The sequence below is a fragment of the Gossypium hirsutum genome, chromosome D05 (genome assembly GCF_007990345.1).
Source record: "Gossypium hirsutum isolate 1008001.06 chromosome D05, Gossypium_hirsutum_v2.1, whole genome shotgun sequence".
NCBI lineage: Eukaryota > Viridiplantae > Streptophyta > Magnoliopsida > Malvales > Malvaceae > Gossypium > Gossypium hirsutum.
Genome location: NC_053441.1, coordinates 6,478,908 through 6,504,381, shown reverse-complemented (window position 1 = coordinate 6,504,381; position 25,474 = coordinate 6,478,908). Strand labels below are relative to the sequence as shown.

The window sequence follows — 25,474 nt, the reverse complement described above, 5'->3', positions numbered from 1 at the left end:
TTTCGGGATTTTATTAATTTTCTGTACTTTCCAGTGTTTAGTTTTTTTATTATAAATTTACTTACTAAAATTTTAGAATTTGTTTGATAACTTTTTCAGGTATTTAACTCTTTCCACGGTTATAAATTACTTTATTTATTAGTAAAGTTATCTGGTATTAAGTGAGTATTTCATGTTTTACGAATCGTTTCTTTTTTTAGAGAGATTTTCATGTTTTAAGTATTGCTTTTATATATCAACAATTATTTAATTTCTTGTAATACTTTTTATGTTTTAGGTGAGCATTCATGTATTAAGTCATTTTTTAGATAACCTTTATGGTTTATATAACACAATCATGTGTCAAGTAATTCTTTTCATATTTCATAAATTATTTAAATAACATTTTTAATGTAATTCTTTTGTGTTTTAAGAATTATTTATTATTGAAAAAATATTTTCACATTTTAGTATATATGAGTAACTATTTCATGTCTTAAGAATTGTTTTCTTGGATGTGATTTCATGTTTTAAATAATATTTTGTCTGTTAATTGATTCTTCCATGTTTTATGAATTACATTATCTTTTCAATTTTTTATATTTTATGTTATTAATCTCGATTTAATTTCTTTGAATTTTTTCACCTTTTATGAATATTACGTAATACTTAGAAACTTTTTTATATTTTAAGTAATTTTTTTATGTATTACAAAATCCTTTATTTCCTAGAAACAAATTTCAATTAATGTTTTCATATTTTACCAATTACTTTATTATTTAAAAAAAAACATGAAAATGTTTTAAGTAACAATTTCATATACAACAATTTAACTTCTTATAATTTTTTTATATTCTACAGATTACTTAATATTTTAAACACACTTTTTTTATTTTTTTACACTCTCAATGGCTTAGATATTTGGAGTCATTATATTGATCCTTCCTTAGAGAACTTTTCCAACGACTATTTATCATAAACCAACTCGTCAACTAATAACTCTTTATTATAAATCTCTAATTTAACAATTTATGCAAAAAATGACACCGCTCATTAGCTAGCACAATAAAAAATGATGATACTATGATAAGACAATTTAGGATAAATGTAGGACCAAACAAAATGTATCATAACAACAACCAACTTACACTAACAATACCTATTCAATGTTTAACCTCCAACTTATCGATATGACTCGGCATGTAATGGTATAAAACAATGAATCAACGACCATATAAGCACAAAAGCACAAGGGAGAAGGGGGTTGAGTCATTAACCTTCACTCCTCGCCTTTCTCCTCCTTCACCTTAGCATTATTTCTTGATTGCTTTTTGCCCTTGCTCACTCCAACTAACTCTCATCTCTTGTTAATACTTGGTATCAACAATATTATTTTTTATCAAGTGGTTTTTTAATTGATGGTAATCTCATTGAAGGAGGCCTTTTGTAGAAATTTTTATTTCTTTCATTGACATTTGCACATAATTATTCGATTAATACATTTGATTATTATTATTTAAAATTGAATATTAATTTTTATAACATTGATAAATGTTATCGAATTTTATAACTAAAAGATTTAATTTTATCGAAATATTCAGTTGATGGAAGAAAAGTTAAAATATTATGAAGTTTAGTAATGTTAATAAATTTAAATTGTTTATTTTTATTAAAACAAATTAACAATGAATTAATTTAAATAAATAAAGAATGATTTAAATTTCCCATAGCATATTAGCCATTGTTATTACATTGGTCCTTGAAATACTTTGATTTTCAAATTGGTCATTAAAGTACGTTTATAGTAAAAATAGTACCATATATTTGTTGCCATTACATGTTTTAGCCCCAAATGTATGTTATACGAAAATTGATAGAAATTTTGTTTAGTTTTGTGTTAATTTTTTTAGAATCAAGACAAGTTTACCGTAACATATAAATGTTGATGGCTAAATTTATTATTATGTTGTATTTAAAACATCCATGTCAACTAAGGTATCCTCCGTGTTTGTTTTATGATTTATGGAGACTAATCATTTCGGGTTTTATGGTTACAGCTTCCAATAATGTCGTCTTCATAACTTGAACCTGAACTCTCCCTTTGGGGTGCAACGAGACCTACTATTATACCTAACACTTGTTGGTCTTATTGTCACAAAGTTAAAGACACTCCACAAAATTGGGCAAAAAAAAAAACAAATACTATCAGTTGGGTGAACATTTTATAGTTAAATAACCATAAAAGAAACTTAAACATAGTTGGATGGTATGTGATGTAGTTTATTCTATCTTTTATCATTTTATTTTTTTTAGAATTAAAATATTATATCAATCGTCAAAAGGGAGGATGTGATTGAGTATCGAGGAGTCAAAAAGGTTAAGCCAAAATACCAAATGAAAGTAGATCGATCTTTTTTCATTCTCGAGGAAGTGCATATTTTATTCCAATCTTCTTCGATAATGGTACGAAACAATAGTATCATTGGAGTAGATACCCAAATCACTTTAAATACAAGAAGCCAAGTGGGCGGATTGGTCCGAGTGGAAAGAAAAAAAAAAGATTGAACTGAAATTTTTTTCGGGTAATATCTATTTTTCTGGAGAAAGAGATAAGATATCTCGACACAGTGGCATCTTGATACCACCAGGAACGGGCAAAACAAACTCTAAGGAATCAAAAAATTTGAAAATTTGGATCTATGTCCAACGGATCACACCTACCAAGAAAAAATATTTTACATAAAATTTATAGGTAAAAGTATCAAGGAAATCCCTATACTTAGAGGCAGATTGCATTTTTGGTCCCTCTATTAAAAGAATGAGTAAATTAGCCATTCCGTGAAATTTTATCTATTAAATAATGACATAGAACGTTAATTTAAATGATTAATTATTAATTTAGTCCCTAAATTACAACTAAAATATCATTTTTATTTTTTAAACTTTTTCTTAACAAAATTCTATTTTTTAAAAATATTTAAAAATATATAAATGATTAAGAATATATTTAAAATATTAAAAATTATGGTAAAACAAAATCAATCTCAATTTTATTAAAGCCAAAACTTAAAGCTTCAAAACCCATAATGTTATATACAAAAACATAGAAAATGTGAAAACAAGTATTCACTAAAGTAGAAAAAAGTAAACATTAAATATATTTTTTATGTACATTTTAGTTGGAAACATGAACGATAAAAGATGAAATTGAACATTAACGAAAGCATGAGAAATTTGAAAGTGAGTAATTAAAATATTTAGTTGATTTTTTTTGAACATTAAGTTTTTTTTTGAAATGTTGTCAAGAAAAAAATTAAAAAATAGAAATGATATTTTAGCTATAATTTAGGAACAAAATTAGTAATTAACCATTTAAATTAATGTTCCACGTCATCATTTAATAGGTTGGCTAATTTGCAGGTTTTGAAATGTTAAGGGTTAATTTACCAATTTTTTCAATATAAAGGCCAAAATGCATTACTTCCCTGAATACAGGGACTTCTTTGATAGTATTACCAAATTTATACTATTATCAAAATCATTGATGGAATTAGTGTTGGCCGTAAGCCAAGTCCAAACTCAGCTAGTAACTTAAAAAACTCATTTATACAAAGTAAGAACTATTAGCATGAGGGTTATTTATTTATTATTTTTATTTATATATATATATAAATTTTATGGTTCTACCTAATATATATATAATACCTTAAAACACGATAGCCAAATTCTTATTTATTTTTTAGTATCATATTTTTATAAATATATTTATTCCATAAAAAAATTAACGTGTCATAAATTGGTATATAAATGCATAAGTTTAGTGAAACATTTGAACTAAATAATATATCCTTCACTATTAATTATATCACTAATTTTATAAATTAAAATAAAAAATTCATTACTATAAATAGCTACGAGTTTATTAAAATATTTGGTTAACTGATTTTTTATGATAAGAAAAATATATTATACTTATAAATAAAACTATAATTATGTTAAAACACTTTTATCAAATAAATTTACATCATGACACATAAGAATATTGAAATTTATTTAGAATAAAATTATTTTATTTAGTAAATTATAAGACTTAGGTATATTAAATCATACAGTAGGTAGCATAAGAAATTAGTAAATAAAAATGGATAAATAAATATTAGTTAACGGTTAATACGGAAACTATTAACCAAAGAGTTTAGTTGATATAATTTATTTTTTGGGAGTAATTGACACAATCTGTTTAATAGCTTAATTAAATGCGCTTACAATAAAAGATTAACTTCTTAAAGAAATTGTGAGACTCTTTTAACGGATTTTACATTTGGCCACGCCCTTAATTCTTTCCGGTGATCACAAAACCTCATAAACAAACGGCTAAACAATCGTGCACATTCCATTTAAAGGCGCACCGTAGCCAAACTCGAAAACAATTCAGTTTTTGCCGCTCATATTTTTGCATTTTTTGCCTCTCTCACTAAACATCACGATGTGCACACACCCCTTAACCTACGCACTATAAAGCTACTTTAAATTCGGAGCAACAAAAACAACGGGAAAAATTCTAAACGAATCTCGACTGCCTATTTTTAGTCTTCCTCTTCCATTTACTGCAAGTCAAATTCCTTTCACGATTGTCTTCTTTGAAACAGATGAGCTCGTATTAGCTACTCTTACTGGTTAGTTCTCTCTTATACATTAATTTGTACTAAATTTCTTAAATTTTTTAACCTCCGATTTTTAAATGATTGAAGTTGTTATTTTGAATCCTGGAGTAAAATTTCAGTAGATAGTATGTATTATTTTCGCTCAATTCGCAGGTTATTTTTTTGTTTAGCTAGGGTTTTGTTTTCTTGCTTGATTTGGATATTTTAATGCGCTCGAAACCCTAGCTTCTGCTCATGGATTTCAATGCCATTTTTCATGCTCGTAAATCTTTTCTTTTAGGAGCTTTCTCGTTTTTTAGCTCGCTACCGAGGCTTCAGTGTTTTTCATTTTTTTTTACTAAGGAATTTATAAATTGTACGAGTTTTGAAATTAAAATGAAAATTAAAAATTAAAGTACATTGATTAAATTTCAAATTTCAAAATAATACATCATTTATTACACCCTAATTTTTTGTTGATTTATTTGAAAGGTCTTTTTTCTTTCTTCTATCATCATCTTCCTCCTACCATCGTCCATCTCCTCTCTCTCTCTTGTCTCCGTAAATCAGTTTTATTTGTTCTTTTTCTTCTCCTCTCATCTCAGTTCTCAACCACAACCGTTGCTGCTGGTTTTTGCCGGATCTGACCTGTATCCCCTGTCAGAATCAGTGTCGGATGTGTTGACACGGTACTGCACCCCAAATTGCCGAGTCCTGTACTTTAGTTTTGTGTCAAAACACACTTATTGTTTAGGTTATAACCAAATGCTACTTTAAAAGTTGCTAATTATGTAGGCATAGTGTTTAGCATGTGGTATTGCTGCTTGAGATGCGTACAGTCTTTATTTCTTTCTCTTACTTGGGAACATACTCTCAAATTTTAGGTAATGTATCACTATCTATCGTTTCTTCCAATTGCTACTGAATATCTTTTCTTCTTAATTCTCTTACAGACGCTTGCTGGTTTGGTAGTTCATCATGTTTATAAAACAGGTGACCATTAGATTTTTGTGGTATTGTTGACTTATTAGTTTGGAATTTCTGCATCCAGTTCACTTTTTTGATGATTTTTTCCCATCATCTTCTATACGAATTTAGATCATTATCGAAGGGTTCAAAAGCTACAGGGAGCAGATTGCTACCGAGCCTTTCAGCCCAAAAGTTAATTGTGTTGGTAATGTTAAATTTGCTTAAAAATTACCAGTTCCTATTTTTCCCTTTGCTTGTTGAAAGCAACTATAGGGGCATTGCACGAATTTCCTTTCATTTGTTGCAATTTCATACTCATTTAATCTTTTTGTGATTTTAGAAGTACGCTGATTTATGGAGAAGTGGTTAATATTTTTTTGCAAGTACTTTTTGTGGACCCTGAAAGATATTAACTAATCGGATAATTACCTGAATTTTATATAGATGGGGTATTTTGGTTTAGAACCTGCATGGACATCACTGTTCTCCCGCTTTCAGTTGGAAGAATACCCTCAATTTATCATGTGTATGGCAATTTCCCATTATCAAAGAAAGTGAATTCTAATATTACAATTTTAGCATGACAATCATGGAGAACTTATATATCTTTATCTGTCACCAAGGTTACCCATATGGTTTTTAAGGTGGCATATTACACCATGAAGTAAATATATGGTTGCACTTTGCTTTTACGAACATGTAGATATTTATTTTCTTTTGCGCTTGTATTTTTGTATTTAGTAAAATCTTTTAGTCTAACTTGAATTCTGAGTTATATAATCTGCCATCGCTTTTGACAGTGACTACTGAAATTAGGTAATTTAACATCTAACATTTGGTATTTATTTCAATGATGGCTTCTGCAGTTGGTGCTAATGGTTCTGGCAAAACAAATTTTTTCCATGGTAACTGTACTTTGATTATATTATTTCACTTCTATTTGTTGATTGGCATTTCTTGGATCAAGTTTGAACTTGTTTACTTTTTGTAGCAATTCGTTTTGTTTTGAGCGACCTCTTCCAGAATCTGCGCAGTGAAGATAGGCATGCACTACTACATGTATGTTTCACAATTAATTTCTTCAGTTTGAACTTGTTTTGATTTGCTTTTTAATTTGATCACATGTCTATCAAACAGGAAGGTGCAGGACACCAGGTTTTGTCTGCATTTGTGGAGATTGTTTTTGATAATTCTGACAATCGTATCCCGGTAATTCTTACTTCCCACTTTGTCACTTTTCTTTTCTTTGGCAGGCGGAAGTTGTTTGGAACCAGATTTTTTGCCTTTTTATATTCGTGATTTTCTTTTCTTTTTTCCTTTTTTTATTTAAAATGTTGTTAAATGTTTATTTTGGTTGTTAGAAAATTTATTGATTAATTTTCTTTTTGGTATCTTATAGAAAAGTTCGGCTAAGTTGAATCATTCTGATATGAATGTTCTTTTGCTTTTCTCTGAATGGTGTGACCATTTTATTCATTTTTTGCCATCATTCATTCGAATAAGAATGATCTGTTATTTGGACATGGAGGTAAGGTTGACATTCCCTAAATGCTTCATTTCACTACAAGTTAACAATTTCAACATTCTTCCTATCAAAATCACTATTATTTTAATGTCGGAGAAATGGTTAGATGATTACCATGGTTGACTTTCTCTAAAACCATCAAGCCTTTTTCCATTAACAAACTCAATTTGAATATTGTTATTTTTCTCAGAATTTAGTTTCTTTCCATTCTGCTGTTAGATTCTGGTTTAGCTGGGGGGTTCTCCTTGACTTTGTTACCATAGCAAGTTTATGATTGTTCTTTAGCTTGGTAGCACCATGAAGATTGTAGACTGTCTTTGGTGTAGTAATTTAAAAAAAAAACTTTTCTGTATCATGTCACAGAAACTATACATGGGATATGATTGTTTGATTTTATATGAATCATATCTGAGCACACTTGTTGGGACCAAGAACAAGGGCTGTGATATGGTTATCCTTGTCGGAATTGGGTCTTTTTCTTCTTTGATGATTTATCTTGAATCATAGTGGTACAATAATACAAATTGGTTATGACTAGATAATAAATTGTTAGGTATTGTACTAAAATGTTTAGCATGCTTTTTCTCTTTTGAGCAGGTTGACAAGGAGGAGGTACGCCTACGTCGAACAATTGGGTTGAAGAAGGATGAGTATTTCTTGGATGGAAAGCATATTACGTGAGCTTCTTCATCTAGTGGTTAAAAGTAGTTGATGCTCTATATTTTGAATGTGCCCTATGACCTTTACCACTGTTGATCTTTGTTGAATAAAACTAAAAGTTAATGTGTAGGAAAACTGAAGTTATGAATTTACTGGAAAGCGCTGGGTTCTCTCGTTCTAATCCTTATTATGTTGTGCAACAAGGCAAGGTATGGGGCCTCTGCTATTTAATCTCATGTCTGCTACTTCATTTTCTAGGTTAGTTTGTAAAATAATTGTTGTTTGATCTACAGATAGCATCATTAACATTGATGAAAGATTCTGAGAGGCTGGACTTGCTGAAAGAAATTGGTGGTACTCGAGTTTATGAAGAGAGACGCCGTGAAAGCTTGAAAATCATGCAGGAAACTGGCAAGTCGCTGTTGAATTCTCTCTTTGATTTCACTTTTTGTTTCTGATTACTTATTTATCCTGGTATCTGCCTTTGCTTCTTTTTTCGCTACATTATTATTTTTTCTGTTAAGCAGGCAATAAAAGGAAGCAAATAATACAAGTTGTTCAGTACTTAGATGAGAGATTAAAAGAACTGGATGAAGAGAAAGAAGAGCTTAGAAAATATCAGCAGCTTGACAAGCAGAGAAAGTCTCTAGAATACACCATTTATGATAAAGAACTTCAAGATGCTCGGCGTAAATTGGAAGAGGTTAGTTTAGCATTAGGTGCTTGGACAAAGTTACTGATATTTAGAGTGGTAACTATTGCACATTTTTGGTGAAAGATGTACTGTTTAAGAACTGATGTGCGTGAATACTTCTGTGTGAACTTCTGTTAAACAGATGCATAATCATATCTAGCTGTTACTGTTGGAAGAAATCACCATGAAAATGATTAGTTTGTTTTCTGATGAAATTTTAAGCATCCTAAAGTTTTCTTTTCTTTATAGTGATGAGTTATCTTACATATACCTGGAGGCACTTTGCTGGAGCCATGCGTGTCTATTTTCATCTTAGTTAACCATAAAAAAACCTACTTTTCTCTGTATGTAATATTTACTTACTGCTAGCATAGATGCTTTGAATTGTTTATGAGAGTAGATGCTTTATTTATTTATTTTTAGATTCTATTGTAACTCAGCATGATCCATAAGTAATTTTAGTATCATTGCCAACTCAAAATGTACTGATCTTAACTATAAGATTTTATTAGACTTGGAAACTAGGAAGTCTGAGTTTTTACTTATTTTTGTTCTAAACTTTTAAGAACATACAGAGCCATAGATGCATGCTTTTTCAGTATACTCTTATAGATTCCTTTCTTTAATGTTCCTTCAACTTTTGTTACCTTTCCTCTCTGTCCCTGTCTCTTTTCCCATCTGTAGTACACTCTTATCTTTTTGTGTGCAAGCACATACTCATGTGTCAGTTTGTCCTCTGTCTTGGTCGCTCACTCTTAATGCAGAAATAGGAAATTATATTATGACATATACATTTTTTTTGTAGACTTATCACATGTATTAACTATCTAACCCTTATTATAGTTTATAGCATTTTTATCCTAACACTGACATGGTACTAGATGGATCTGACTAGCTTCTCTACGGTTCAATACAATTGCATGTAGTGTTAAAATAGTTTATGCATTTGGAGCAGTCAGTTGATGTTATAACATGATGAAAATAAAACAGTATATGGGAGACTGTCAGGATTTGCAGCATTTATATTGCTTTTCTGATTGTGCCATCTCCTCAGTCAAAAAAGTGCTAAAGAAGAAAAATATGCTATTTAACTATGCTGTTAGGATAAACTCAAAACACCCATGTGTTTCCCATTGAACATTGTGTTGTGTATCTATACCTACTTGTTATTAGTCTCTTCAAATTGGAAAAGTTGTTTTTCATAGATATTTAGGTTAATGAGGCTTATGAGCTGTTGTGTAAGGCTTTGCTTTACTAATTTTGGGATAGTTGAAGGTGCTGCCATGATATATAGAGATTTAGTGCAGTTGCCATTCATAAATGCAGAGAAATGCTTGTTTTAGGTTATTTAGGAGGCAGACAGCACTCATTTGTTATAATTTAAACAATTTGAATAATCTTATTGTGCATATGTGAGAGGGGTGAGATTAATTTAAGTGCCCCTTTTTTCTTATCTTAGTCTCCTTCTCAGGTCCTTGTAAGAGCCTCTTGTGCTTGAAAACATGAAGGTTATCTTTTCAGATTTGTTTGCACAGATTTTGTGCAATCATACCCACTAAATTTTTAGTGAACAGTGGTTTATTCAATATGCTTACTTTTTTTTTTTCAGTTTCTCTGACCTCTGTTTTCATTTAGGTAGAAGAAGCTCGAACCAAGGTTTCTGAAAAATCATCTGAGATGTATAATGCTGTGCTGGATTCCCATGAAAGGTTCAAGGACTTAGACAAGAAGTCTAAAGATCTAATGAAGGAGCTTCAAGGTTTAAACAAAGATAAAGAAGCCTTAGAAACTAAACAAGCGGAAGCTATAAAGAAGCAGACTGCGCTAGAGCTTGATGTAAAAGATTTAGAAGAGAGGATGTCTGGGAACATGCAAGCTAAAGTATTATTATCTTAAAGGATTCCTCATTAGTTCAGTTTTTGCAAAGGGAAAATGTTAAATGTTTTTGGTATGCTATGTTGACTTTCAGGAGGATGCAGTCAAACAGCTTCGAATGCTGCAGAAGGAGATACAGGAGTCAACAGAGGAGCTTAACAGGATTAAACCACTCTATGACAACCAATTAAAAAAGGAGGAGAATATAACAAAAGGGTATGTCTGTGCAAAAATTTAATGATTGTTGCTAATAATGGTGGGCTATCATTTATTAACATGTCTAAGATCTCCAGATGCTGAGTGCACATATGTTTTTCTATTTTTTGAAGTTGGTTTTATTAGCATGAAACTTAAAGATTAGCGCTTTATGTTAAGCTGAATGCTTTTCTTATTCACAACTGTGGGAGGATCAGCCTAGTTTACACTTTAGACTTTGCTCCATAAGCAATCATCTGGTTTTAAGTATAAAATATATTAGCTTCTTTTGTTGAACTTCGTCTGTGTAGCTCATTTTTAGCAGTGATTTTATGCAGTTCCTTTTGTTGTTTATTGGAATTGTTTTTGCATGTAAAATAATGGAATGGTTCTGACCTCCAAACATTATTCTTTATGGATGATGTTCTTCCTTTTTCATTACTGTTTCTGATAATTATAGGATTATGGAGCGTGAAAAGCAGCTTAGCATTCTTTATCAGAAACAAGGTCGTGCTACTCAGTTTTCCAGTAAAGCTGCTCGTGATAAATGGCTTCAAAAGGAAATTGATGATTTGGAACAAGTGCTTTATTCAAATTCATCACAGGTTGTTTCAACGTTGGTTTTGAGATCTTCTATTGGTTGCTTTTAGGAAATTCTCTTTTGTATAGTGTGTGGACAGATTACCTTGTCAATGTAATTGGAAAAATGCAACTAAATGGAGAAGAAACATTAGAGCGAATGACCAAAGACTTGAATAAAATGACCATTTAAAAATTTAGTGACTTTTTTTTATAGTTCCAAGTATTCTATATAATGATGCCATTTCTATTAATAGTGTTCTGTCACATGCAATGGTATATAGCCTAAATAATGCATGCTGCAATAATTAATGGTTTGGTAATACTTAATTGGCTTGATTATGCAACCTGATTAATGGATAGCATATTTCACTTATATTATCTGATTCAATACGGCAATATCTTACAAGGAAAGTCATTTCGTAAACAGAACTGATGCTCTTTATGCAAATACAGTAGGGCTTCCTAGATTCTATTACTCGCTTAGTGGAAAGACATGTTTGACTGGGTTATGGGTTGTAAACAATTATTACTGGGATAACAGGTTTAAACGATGTGAATTTTTTATCAGCACATGTTTAACAGCTTCGTTCCACTTTGATATACCTTTTTGTCAAGTTTATGCTTCCAACTTTTGGAGGAATTAAATCTATATACTGTTCATTTGACCATATCCCTTCTTTCTTGCTTTTCCTTGTACACTTTGTGCATGAGTTGCTTATTCTTTTATTGGGCAAAAATATGGTATTCTGCTTTATAACTTCCTTTCTTTTTTTTTTTTGATAGCAATTGACTGCTTTTGTATTTTCAGGAGCAAAAACTCCAGGAGGAAATTTTTGGGCTTAATGAGGAATTGGAGCGATTGGATGAATCCATTGTAAGACGCAAAACTGAAATCAAAGAGTTGGAATCTTCAATTGCCAAGTCCCGGTTTAATTCTCAGAAAACTGAAAGAGATAAGCTGCAGGATGAAAGGAAGTATGTCCTTCAAAACTTTTAGTAATTTGTCTAGCTGATATTCAAATATTCAAGTACTTAAATGATTCAGTTCCTTTTTTCTCTGGTTAGGTCCTTATGGGAAAAAGAAAGTAAACTTTCCGCTGAAATTGATAAGCTGAAAGCAGAGGTTGAGAAAGCAGAAAAGAGCCTTGATCATGCAACTCCTGGAGTAAGTGATTGGTTTCCCTTTGCTTCTCTCTCTCTCTCTCTCTCTTCTGCTTGCTTGTGTGATTTTTATGACTTTCTGATATTACTTCGGCGGTGGTGGCTTATATTTGGAGACTAAAACTCCAATATTACTCAATAGATTCTAAAACTCCATTAACAAAGTCAAGCAGGCTAGTTACGCCATCTTTCTACCAGATAATAGATATGCTGCAATGCTGGAGGCTCTTCTTGGAAAAAAGAATCTACTCTTCCTGCCTCTAGCAGGATGGTGTACCCAATGCCTAATCAACTACCAACAGAATACTATTCTTCAAAGATATACTAGCCCATTCTTCTCAATAATCTAATTTTCAGGAACTGACCCTTCCAAATTTAGAATGATTACATGTTGATCCTTTTCAACTTTTTCCGTGGAATTGCCTATCCCAAAGTCAGACAAAAACTGTTGGAATCCCTATGATTAAGGACAAAAAACTTACCTTATTACTAGGAGTTCCCTTGTAAATAGAAACTAATCTCAGTCACTGATTCTTAAGAAGTTAGGGATTGTTTCCTTGATTGTGTTATTTCTCTCTTTATAACTGTAAACTAATTAGTAGGAAAATAAGATATAGAGTATTTTTTCTCGAAGTCTGTTCATGGCATCAGAGCTCTAGGATTCATTCGATCCTACTCATTCGTCTCTAATCTCCCTTCCTAAAAATCCCTTTGGTTTAGTTCTCCCATGGGTGATGTCAATGAAACTCTGTCTGAAACTGAGATGTCACAAATAACTCAGAATGTCAATCAGGGAATCACTCAAGGTGAACTTAATTCCTCCCTTATAATCACCAATCATCGGCTAGATGGGAAGAACTTCTTGCAATGGTCTCAATCGGTCCTTATGGTGATTCGTGGTCGTGGAAAATTAAGGTACATCAATGGAGAAATTCCACGACCAACCACAGCTGACCCTACTTATGCCACTTGGGAACTCAACAACTCAATTGTAATGGCTTGGCTAATTAATTCGGTGGAAGGCCATATAAGCCGCACCTATCTTTTTTTCAAAACTGCAAAAGACATGTGGGATGCAGTCAAAGAAAACTACTCGGATCTTGGAAACGCCTCCCAAGGATTTGAGATCAAGCTTAAGTTAAAGGATATTCGACAAGGGATACTCGAAGTAACTCACTACTACAGCAATCTAAAAATTTTGTGGTAGGAACTGGATATGTACTATGAGGCAGATTGGGGTGAAGGCTTAGAACACAACAAGTTTATGACCCATCTCAACAATGAACGTCTTTATGAGTTTCTAGCAGGATTGAACCGTGAGTTAGATGAGGTCCGTGGCCGAATTCTGGGCAGATCACCTCTCCCAATGATCGGTGAAGCATTTGCAGAAGTTTGAACAGAAGAAAAGCGCCGATTTGTCGTGATGGGAGATTCAAAGGAACCTAAACCTATTACACCGATTGGCAACCGTCCTACTGAGACCTCTGCCCTCATCTTCAAAGGTCCACAGCCACAAAAACTACGTGCTGGAAATGATTCTGGATCAACCAGACCATGGTGTAGCCACTGCAACCGTGTTGGTCATACAAAAGAAAAGTGTTTCAAACTCCATGGCTATCTTGAAAAAAAGGAGAAGGATAATAAGACTGCCCTGTTATCCTCCATTGCTGCAGATGATGTTCTCGATGTTCGCCTAACCAAAACCCAACTTGAGACTCTCCATAAGATACTTGGTACTTCCACTACTCATGGATCTCTAGCCACTCAAGGTACTGCCCTCAACATTGCCTTTGAATCTAATAATCAATCTCCTTGGATACTCGATTCGAGTGCCTCCGATCACATGACAGGTGACTCCACGTTATTTCACACCTACACTCCTTGTCATAACAAATCCCGAATCTGCATAGCTGACGGTTCTTACTCACATGTGGTTGGAGTAGAAGTACAAATAACAGAAAATTTTTCTCTCGATAAAGTCCTACATGTCCCAAAGTTGTCCTCTAATTTACTTTCAATCAATAAACTTACTAAGGATGAAAAAGTTCTTGCTGATTTTTCTGCAATTGGTTGTGTGATACAGGAATAGAAATCGGGGAGAATGATTGGCACTGCCAAAGTTGATGATGGACTATATGTTTGGAATAAAGACAGCACACAAGGGGGATTGGCTCTATCCACTTCGAAAGAGGACACTATTATGTTATGGCACCGTAGGTTAAAGCATCCAAATTTTTTGTATTTGAAAAAACATCTTCCTCTGTTATTTCGAAATAAAAGTATTAATTCCCTGAAGTGTGAAATTTGCCAATTATCCAAACATACCCCTGTGCCATACCCATTAAAACCATATATTCAGTCCCAACCATTTTCATTAATCCACAGTGACCTATGGGGAGCCAGCCGAGTGAAAAATATTACAGGGGCTAGGTGGTTTATAACATTCATTGATGATCACACTAGGGTTTGTTGGGTCTATCTCCTCAGAAAAATCTAAAACACCCAAAGTATTCCAAAATTTTCATCAATGGTTCGAACCCAGTTCAACTCTACCATACATACTCTCCGCACTGATAATGGGAGAGAATACTTTAACTTTGTCCTAAGCCCATACCTTTCTGACCAAGGCATTATACGCCAAAGCTCTTGTCCTGACACTCCTCAACAAAACGGGATCTCTGAGAGAAAAAATTGACATCTCCTTGATGTGGCTCGAGCCATAATGTTCACCATGAATATTCCAAAATACTTGTGGGGAGAGGCTGTCCTCACTGCCTGTTATCTCATAAACCGAATGCCATCAAAGGTCATCAACTACTATACACCTCTAAATACCCTTCTAAAGGCCTTTCCTCTATTTCGTGTTCCTAATCTTCCAGCCAAAATATTCGGCTGTAAAGCTTTTGTCCATAACCATCAACCAAATCAATCCAAACTTGATCCTCGAGCCCGCACCTGCATCTTCATTGGATATTCCCCTACACAAAAAGGCTATAAGTGTTGCTCACCAACCTTGCGCCGAATGTTTGTCTCTTGGGATGTTACCTTCTTTGAAAATGAACTATACTTTGCAGCATCTCATCTTCAGGGGAGACTTTCAATGAAGATGAGACCCTTAATACTCTCCTCATTATACCTCCTGATCCTACCACTACTATCATAAACAAGCCTAACAACCAAGGTGCTATCCCAAAGTTAGATACTGTTTTCCCTGTACAGCAAGAAGTTAGCACGGTCCTTCCCAATTACAATACCTCCACCGAAGTGCAACATCCTCCTGATCAAGTAAAACAGCAAAAACAGGTTCCCGAAATACAGGTTTACTCCCGACGGAATCGTTCTCCTGAAACTGATACAGCAGTGCCAATTGCATCCCCAACCGAGGACTGTTCTGAAACAGAAGTCTCACCACCGTCGCCATCCATCCATCCATCTTCCAATTGCAGTTCGAAAGGGCACAAGGAGCTGCACTCAACACCCTATTTCTTGGTTTGTATCCTATGGAAATTTATCTAAGTCTTACAAAGTTTTTGTGACTAATGTTGATTCTGTAAAAATTAAAGAAAATAACCCAAAGCCTCCCAAGAACTGCAGCATCTTAAGGGTAAATCCATCTATTCATCTAGGTGAGCTTGTTGAAGTCTCTTGAAATCTCTTATCAGTTTCTTCATGTCGGTGCTTGTTTAGAGAAACAAATTTTGTTGAAACTTTAAGGATGTCATTCTTTGTTGAAGTCTATTCCCCTCTACTCCCTGGCGGTTTGTGTAGCAGACTAGTCTTTGCTTGGTTTTTGGATGGCAGTTTGATGTTTATGACCTTAACTGTTTCTTCTTCTTTGTCTCTTCATTTGTCATCAGGATGTAAGAAGAGGGCTGAATTCTATTAGGAAGATATGCAGAGAATATAATATTGGTGGAGTGTTTGGTCCAATTATTGAGCTGCTTAATTGTGATGAGAAGTTTTTTACTGCAGTTGAAGTAACTGCTGGAAACAGGTATAATCTTCCTGATGTCTTCATGTTTTTCAATAAGTACTTGATTTCCTTTTGTGCATGCTGGACTTAACATGTTTTTTCTGTTGACAGTTTGTTTCACGTGGTTGTTGAAAAGGATGAGATATCAACCCAGATAATTCGACATCTTAATTCACTGAAAGGAGGACGTGTTACTTTTATACCACTAAACCGCGTGAAGGCTCCACATGTTACATATCCACAAAGTTCTGACGTGATACCTCTGTTAAAGAAATTGAACTTTTCTTCCAAATATGCTCCAGCATTTGCACAGGTTAGTTCTTCCTGAATCCGTGCCTTGATGAATGGGCATGAGCATTAATGCCTGCTAGAACCCAGATGAAATTTGCATAAATTTAATTTTAGCTTTAGGATTTTCTTTTCTCTCCCAGTATCTGCATATTTGGTTCTTGATTCTACTCAATGAGTAAATTAATGGCTATTTTGCTAATTTTGTCGTTAACTGTTGTATGTTGCTTTTGCATCTTTAATCATTCTGACCTTGATCAAAATGTTTTGCCTTCATGTTTTACATCCCGAGTGATTCAGAAAGAGGATTTGATTTGACCATTGGCACTGGTTAAATGAAGCATAGTTTATTTTTTCAATATGAAAAACTTTGAATCTCTTTATCCAATTGAGAAAGTGGAAGCCCAGATGAAATTTGCATAAATTTAATTTTAGCTTTAGGATTTTCTTTTCTCTCCCAGTATCTGCATATTTGGTTCTGGATTCTACTCAATGAGTAAATTAATGGCTATTTTGCTAATTTTGTCGTAAAATGTTGTATGTTGCTTTTGCATCTTTAATCATTCTGACCTTGATCGAAATGTTTTGCCTTCATGTTTTACATCCAGAGTGATTCAGAAAAAGGATTTGATTTGACCATTGGCACTGGTTAAATGAAGCATAGTTTATTTTTTCAATATGAAAAACTTTGAATCTCTTTATCCAATTGAGAAAGTGGAAGATTTTTCTTGTTAGAGAGAATGATTTATATAATATTTGCTCAGCGATAAAATTGTCTTTGCTATTGCACCTGGGTAAATAGGTGTAATATGATTGTTGTTTTCACCATGTTCTTATATAGGTACAAAATTTGGCCTTACTGCTTTAGTTCAGAAAGTGGATGGGGGAGTTTGGGGATTGCTGTTTTATTTGTTTAAAAAACTTGCTTTCTAATATTAAAAACCAATGGAAGTTGGAGATGAACTAATAAGATGTGAAGTTTGCCTAAGAGGAAATAAAATCCTGGTTGGGGGTTGGGTTCATAATTTGTTGGGAAAAGAATACGAAGTCTAAGTGGAGGTTATAATTTTATCCTAACTGCTAAAATTGTGCGAATGTTTTCTCATCATTCTCTTCATCTTCCTGTATTCTATTTCTTGTCAGGTGTTTGGTAGAACAGTAATCTGCCGAGATATAGATGTGGCTACAAGAGTTGCTCGAACTGATGGTCTGGATTGCATAACTTTGGAAGGTTGGGAATGGGTTTCTTTGATTTTTTGGTTTGGCTTGGGCTGGCGTCTTTAATGCTATAACAACTTCCTGTTCATTTGATAACAGGTGATCAAGTTAGCAAGAAGGGTGGTATGACTGGGGGATTTTATGATTATAGGCGCTCAAAATTAAAGTTCATGAATATAATCAGGCAAAACACGATGTCTATTAATAAGAAGGAAGAAGAACTGAAAGGAATCGGCTTAGAGCTTCAAAATATCCTTTTTCTGTAGTTTAAAGTTTTAACACTTCACTTTTTGCTGCATTTTCTCAGTTTTACATGCACTAATGTGCTAACTTCTTTGTTTGAGTTTGGGTTTTGGTGTGTTTTCTTAACAGTAGCAAGTTTCTGTGGGAGTCAGGAAAAGGAAAATTGTAGACATTTAGCTTTGCGCCCTTTTAAATTTTTTTTAACTGGGTGTTATTGTGAATTTTGTATGTGTTCATGGATAAATCATCTTAATTTTATTTACATCAAACATCTGCTTATGACTATACTATTTTAAATTTTTTTTTTTTGGATCTGCTATGGCTAGTTAAAGAGGTTGAAGTTGAATGTGAATGTGGATTTTTCAGAGTTCTCTGTGCTGTTATGCATTAGTTTTCCATCCACCTGCATAATCCACTTTTGTCAATGAATAGCATGGTAGGCTCTTTTCATAATGATTTGAGTCTCCTTTGCCCTTCATCTCATCTTAAATGAACTGAAGTCAAGTAATTCACATACTGATCATCACATCCAACTAAGAGTAGTCAGATACTAATATAGGTCTCTATCTGTGGATTCTGGTAGAATATTTGTCAGCTCCTATTTCCAGACCCCTATGTATAAATAAGGTGGGAAGACAAGTATGTTTTCTCTGTAGCTTCCTTTTTTATATAAGCATGGTGTCCATGTCACCTCTATGTTGGTAGTATCTTTTCCTTAATTATTGATGGAGATTTTATTCTGTCATTTCTCCGGCTGTGAAGTTCAAATATAAGGAAACCTGAAAGGGATTGGTTAATTCATTTATCTATACTTTCTCTGCCTATAAAGTCAAGGCTTTTGTATCTTCATGCCAACCATGGTTAGATGGTCTTTTCTGATTTCTTGGCTGATGGTTGGTTAACTGTTTCGTTTAACTCCTGGGTTTTTTAGATGAGCTTTTCCTTTGAAACGTCTTATAAAACCAAAGCCATCAATTTTGTAGGACTGATAAAATAAAAATCTGACAACTAAATTACCGAGCAAGTCATATGATGTCTTCATTCTTTGTAATCCTGAATTGTTTTCAATCAAGCCTTCTGCTTTGTTTTGAACTTAATTTAGATTACAGTTAGAGCAGAAAATCACAGCTTTTGTCACTGAACAGCAGCAACTTGATGCTAAGCGGGTTCTTGACAAATCAGTGCTGGAGCAGCATAAGCAGGACATTGCTAATGCTAATAAGCAAAAACAGTATACATCTAAAGCTCTTGAAAATAAGGTATTTAATAAACTTTTAATTGTCTTCCTGTGCCTTATGGGGATTATTCCTTTTTAGCTATTTGTAATTATTTTATCTAGTTCAATCTGCACTGACTCTTGTTATTTGTTCATAGAGAAAATCACTTGCAGATGTGCAGATGCAAATTGATCAGCTTAGAGCTAGTATGGCAATGAAACGTGCTGAAATGGGCACAGATCTTATTGATCACTTAACACCAGAAGAGAAGGACCTTTTGTCGAGATTGAACCCTGAGATAACAGATCTTAAAGAGCAACTTATCAATTGCAGGAGTGATCGTATTGAGGTTGACACACTGAACCTTTTTTGATTTCTTTTGCTATGACATGCATGCATTTTCATGTTTTCCCCATGTACAAATTGGATTGTCAGACTGAATCAAGAAAAGCAGAACTTGAGACGAATCTCACAACAAACCTTAAGAGGCAAAAGCAAGAGTTGGAAGCAATAATATCTGCGGCAGAGGCTGATGCATTGCTTGATGAAGCTGAATCAAAGAGGCAGGAATTAATGGATGCTAATTTGTTGGTTGACGATGCTACACAGCAACTTAAAAGTAAGAGCCTTGAATAGTTACCGCACTATGGATTTAAGATCTAATGTTCACTGTTGTTGTTGCTTTTACCCTGCAGGAGTTTCTGATAGAATTGATGAGCTAACAAAGCAACTTAGGGGAATCAAGGATGAAAAGAACAATCTGAAGGTAACTAATTTTCTGATAACATCCAGCACAAATCCTTGGTGCTTATTGTTACTGCTAAGAACATCATGTGCTGGTGCAGGGATTGGAAGATGCCTATGAGAGGACACTTCAGGATGAAGCAAAAGAGTTGGAGCAATTGCTAAGTAAAAGGAGTAATCTTCTTGCTAAGCAGGAGGAGTACTCCAAGAAAATAAGGGAGTTGGGCCCTTTGTCATCTGACGCTTTTGAAACGTATAATTTCTACCTGAGATTCTAGTTTTTATCCTTTGTTTCACCTCTCATCAATAGTATCTGGGCTTCATAAAAGTTGTCAGATACTTGTCTCAGTGAACATATTTATTTTGAGGGTTTCTTATGTCCTTTGGTTTTTGTTTTGAGTATTTTAATCAATGTGCATTATTTATTTCAATATTTTATTTGATATGATGCGTAATGAAAGTTGGTTAGTTGTGATAGTATCTGCTTATCTTGGTGATATTCTACATTGCATCCAAATTCATATTTTGTTATTTTAAAATTTTTAATTCTTTTCCATGTTGAAAATGATAGGTACAAGCGAAAGCAGATCAAAGAGTTGCAGAAAATGCTTCATAGGTGCAATGAGCAGCTGCAACAGTTCAGCCATGTAAACAAGAAAGCACTTGACCAGTATGTAAATTTCACTGAGCAAAGAGAAGAACTGCAGAAAAGGCAGGCAGAGCTGGATTCAGGTGATGAGGTAAATACAAACCTTAACTTCCTTGCAAATGGCACTGTCAAATTGAATTTTGCTAAGCTTAACCTTTTTGTATACTTAATTATATATATATATGCTTTTACAGAAAATTAAAGAACTTATAGAAGTTCTAGATCAGCGCAAGGATGAGTCAATAGAACGAACTTTCAAAGGTGTTGCCCGGCACTTTAGAGAAGTATTCTCAGAACTTGTACAAGGTGGTCATGGTCATTTGGTGATGATGAAGAAAAAGGTGTGTTTGGGCTTCTCATTTTTGTTGTCTACTTGTGTTTGATTTGTTTCTGTCCAATTCATAGTTCTCTAGACTAGTGAGTTGTCATTTCTGATTTATGGTTTTGGAGTATCAATTTTTTCTCTTCTCAGTACATTCACCACTTTGCCTATGCCTTCTAGAGCATCAATAGTCCCTTTTTGATGAATTTTATTTAGACAATATGTTAGGTGCTATTCTTTTCCTGGTTCAGTGTATATGCTGACCCCTGCCCTTGGGGAGAGTACTCCCCCCTAAGGCAGCTGGGTGAAACATTGAGACCAAACCTCATGTTCAATAGGTCCTTTTAGCCATTTTGCTTTAGTCTAACTTATGTCTTATGTTTATGGGAGTAGTCATGAGAGGATTTAGCTCTAACCTTTACATTAATTTCAAGTTCTCAATTTGTTCTTGTCTACACCCTTATCTCTCCAAAGATCCAGTTGTTAACTTCATTCGATTGTGTGCCAAGGTATAATTTCTTCTAGTGAACGGTTCTAGCTCTAACCTATACATGTTTGACTTACATTAATCTTGGAATAAAAAATCTTGATTAATCATAATAGGATTTCATCAAACATTCTGTATTTGACCCTTGTTTCTCACTTCTATGTTGTGTAGCATATTGGGTATTAAAAAAATGAAATGAAAGCTCATAAATAGTGCATGGGCTATGTTGCTTTATTGGCAGAGTTATAATTCTGTGCTTAGCTGCGTGCTTTTCTCAATTAGTCTATTCATATTATCATACGTTAAGAATTAGCTTGTTCATTCGGCTCATAGCATTTTCATTATAATTGTGCTGCATTTTTCTCCCTACAGGATGGTGATGATGATGATGATGATGATGATGGACCTCGAGAGGCAGATTTGGAGGGAAGAGTTGAGAAATACATTGGTGTGAAAGTGAAGGTATGTCTATTTTATACTGTATCATTTATTTTCTTTGATAAAAGCGATTGAAGTTTGTTAGTTGCCTGACCTTGCTGGTTATGATGGGGCACGAGTTGAATCATATAACTCAATAGAAATCTAAGTTACTTGGGTTGAATGTCTGATATGGGCATGCTCAATGTTTTTCTTTCTTTTTTGAAGTTTTTTCATATATTTAGAAGTTCCTACCATCATATTCATATCTGTCCTGGAAACTGATGTCAGACATAGTTCTTCGGGGAAATGAAAAGTCAGACTAACACAAGTAGAAATATCATTGGTTTAGTTCTTTGCCAATTTTTATGCGGTATGTATCTGGAAAGGTGTTGGAAGTTTTAACCTGGAAGTTAAGCTTGAAGATAGGCATACAGCTCCCAACTCCTCAATTTTCCAGTGTAATGTTTCTAAGCTTTGTTTCATGGTAGGTTTCCTTTACCGGGCAAGGTGAGACACAATCAATGAAGCAATTATCAGGAGGACAGAAAACTGTTGTAGCCCTTACATTAATTTTCGCGATTCAACGATGTGATCCGGCTCCATTTTATCTTTTTGATGAGATAGATGCAGCTCTGGATCCTCAGTACCGGACTGCAGTTGGAAGTATCCTATGTCTCATATATTCAGCTCTGTTGACGATTAGTTTTTTATTGATGGTTCCAGTTTTAATTTCATCTCTATCTGAAACAATTATGCTCTTTTCCCCGCCCTTCATTTTCTGTGTCTTAAGTGGAAATTGTTGGTGGATCCTTAATTACTTATTTTTTTAGATATGATTCGTCGACTGGCAGACATGGCAAATACACAATTCATAACTACCACATTTCGGCCAGAGCTTGTCAAAGTTGCTGATCATATATATGGTGTGACACATAAAAACAGGGTGAGCCGTGTTAATGTTGTCTCCAAGGAAGATGCGTTAGATTTTATTGAGCACGATCAGTCTCACAATGCTGAATAAGGTCGGAACTTGTTATTTATTTGTTTACTCAAGTTTGCTTTGTTTAATACCCGTTTACCTTTCTTTCTCCTCCTTTATGGTTTTAACTGTCCATTGATTGTTGGCATGTACAGAAAAACCCCATGAAAAGAACACAAGCTGTTCAGATGTTGTGCAATGTTTACTTCTCAGTTGCCGTGTAAAGAGTAGGTGCTATACAGAGTGGACATGAGTGATGTCGTTTCATGTATTTTCCAGACTGATGTCTGGATTCACATAATATTAGGTATTCCTGTGAAACTATAGGGCTATACTGTGCTAAAAAAAAATCTTAATTGTTTTACCCTTATTTGCTGGTAGCTTATATGTGATTGATGATACATGGAGCCTTAGGTACTAATCTTGGTGGCTATGAAAACACCCTAGCGGTCAGTGTTATTTTATTTATGGCTGCGGGCTGTGGACTTGAGGCAAGAATTTCTGATTTTTAACTTGTTAGACAAATATAAATATTTAGGGGCTCTTTTTGGTAGTAAAATTTTCGATTTTTTTTCACCTTAAAATTAGAAGTCATTGGAAAATTGGAGGGTGGCATGCCCAAACTTTTTGGATTTTATAACGTAATAACATCTGGGAATTCCTCAATCCATTAATAATTTTTTAAGAGAAACATCGAGATATGATAGCTTGATGGATATAAGGCGTGAATTCCTCAATCCAAACAAATTACAATCAGTATTTAGTCTAATTTAGCAAGTTCATGACCAGCTTGGTTTTCGAAATGGTACAGTGTTGGAATCTGGTAAGAGATTTCGCTCTAATAAGCCCAATCTCAATCTCAATCCCAATCCCACGGTTCTTGAGTCTCTTTAATCTTTATGACTCCCAAATCATCTCCGTCAAGGATGAATTTCGGTTGCCCTATTTTTAGACTGCAGTTTCGAAAGCTGAAACGACAGTCTACACCTGTGTCAATTTCGGATTCGCTGTTCTGTTGATTTTTTCGTAACAAATCCTTCAACATCTCTGATGATTGTACCGCCCCCTTCTCTCTTATTGATAGCGTCGAAACTGGCATAAAAGTTAACCGCTGTTAGCGGTGGTGTGTCCATTTAGTGCAGATCTCCTTTTTCCTTGCTTCCACAACAATCCACTTCGTTTTAGAAGTTCTTACCTTTCTCGTTTCTGATACTTCCTCTTATTGTATTCGTTTCTTGAAGCCACACATTCCAAATCAAAACTAGGAGGAAGTCAAATGATGGATAGTTTAGGTCGCTTGTAGCTTTTTCAATCTAATCCGCTCCACTTTCAACACCATTGATGCTTATTCAACTGGGGAGTCCAATTTTTATCAGCGTGTTTCTGGCTTTTAGGACAGCCTTTAAGGGCTCGGAAGCATATCCTATTAACTTGGACAAAATTTGAAGTCTAAAATATGGGTTTGCAAAAAACATTGTCTATAAAAATTATGGATCATATTTTGATTAAAAATATTGTAATATTTGCTGACAGGCATTAGTCAAAAACGATTTATTTAAGAAGTAGGACCTCATTTCTTACGGGACACCCATAAAATCAAGATGCATGGCAAGCACTGTAGGTGCGCCTACTTATGTATTCAACAAGTATCCTTCAAACGAAAATGAAAGGATAAGATGGAGACAAAAGAAATAAAACAAAAAGAACGGAAATAATTTTCCTTCTTTCCTTTCTGTGTTTACTGTTAAAGACTTATTATATTACTATTAAAGATTTATTATAATTTTATATGATTGTTTTTTTTATCGATAATTTACCTTATTCTTTATTTAAAATTTTAAAAATGTGTTTTTAAATTTGTTTTAAAAGATGCATATGAAGTATATGTTTTTAAATAAATTAATTTATAGGTTGAGTTAGGTATGGTAGGATTTCAAAATATTTTTCGTATCTATTTCAAGCAAACGGAAATAGTTATATCCATCTAAGTTCTTAAAACTATTCATAATCCTTCAATCTTTAAATTAGAGGATAAACGCTTTTCATATTTATATACTGACAATAATGTTAATGTCAATTGAATTAAAACTCAATTATAAGTTCTATATTAATTTTTATATCTTGGCAATTTTAAAAATCTTTTAAAAATTAAATTTTTATGTCCTGATTTTGTAGTATTATATTTTCAATTTCTTTAATATATGTAGAATTTATATAGATGATTGTGTCCTTGCTCTGCATCTATTTTCCAATGATCATTTGTCATTACTGTAAACATTTTAAAAATATATGATTATGGCAGCTAAATTAGGAGATTTCACAAATTGATAAGATGACACATGCTTTTTAAGAAATTAAATCATTTCACTTGTAAAATTTGTAAACTTTTTTTTCTACTTTTTTAATAAACTAATTTGTAATAACTAAATAAACTAAAATAATCATTTTCAAATTGGTGTAAACAGAAAATTAAAAAAAGAAGCATGTTTATAATTTATAAATTACTACTCAAAAGTTTAAAGTTTGAACCGGATAAATTTATGTCAATTCTAATTTATGTGTAAATTGAATTATTGTAATTTCAGGATCAACATAAAAATTAAAATAAATAATAAACAATGTTACCTCAATCCATGTTATCCTACAAAATT

At 33.4% G+C, this 25,474-nt stretch overlaps 1 protein-coding gene across 2 annotated transcripts; it reads left to right on the top strand.

The window, feature by feature from the left end:
* The first annotated feature begins 4,412 nt into the window (after window positions 1-4,412).
* On the top strand, window positions 4,413-22,866 carry LOC107902776 (structural maintenance of chromosomes protein 3). 2 transcript variants are annotated; one of them, XM_041093396.1, is made up of 30 exons: window positions 4,528-4,655; window positions 5,228-5,311; window positions 5,576-5,615; window positions 5,721-5,796; window positions 6,458-6,496; window positions 6,583-6,650; window positions 6,729-6,800; window positions 7,714-7,793; window positions 7,907-7,985; window positions 8,070-8,187; window positions 8,304-8,479; window positions 10,106-10,351; window positions 10,440-10,561; window positions 11,001-11,145; window positions 11,931-12,097; window positions 12,188-12,287; window positions 16,141-16,277; window positions 16,368-16,569; window positions 17,688-17,775; window positions 17,862-18,011; window positions 19,113-19,264; window positions 19,380-19,571; window positions 19,658-19,841; window positions 19,918-19,988; window positions 20,068-20,219; window positions 20,538-20,706; window positions 20,810-20,956; window positions 21,797-21,886; window positions 22,333-22,507; window positions 22,675-22,866. In XM_041093396.1, the coding sequence occupies exons 3-30, from the start codon at window positions 5,601-5,603 to the stop codon at window positions 22,863-22,865; spliced, it is 3,603 nt and encodes a 1,200-aa protein (XP_040949330.1). In that variant the 5' UTR covers window positions 4,528-4,655; window positions 5,228-5,311; window positions 5,576-5,600; the 3' UTR covers window position 22,866. The 2 variants fall into 2 exon arrangements, with proteins under 2 accessions (XP_040949329.1, XP_040949330.1); XM_041093395.1 differs by lacking the exon at window positions 5,228-5,311 and having other exon boundaries at window positions 4,413-4,655.
* Window positions 22,867-25,474: the final 2,608 nt, after the last annotated feature.

Coding starts and splice junctions, on each gene's coding strand:
- LOC107902776 (XM_041093395.1), top strand. Junction 11,146..11,930: donor TTTATTCAAATTCATCACAG/GTTGTTTCAACG, acceptor TTGTATTTTCAG/GAGCAAAAACTCCAGGAGGA. Junction 20,220..20,537: donor TCATCTGACGCTTTTGAAAC/GTATAATTTCTA, acceptor TGAAAATGATAG/GTACAAGCGAAAGCAGATCA.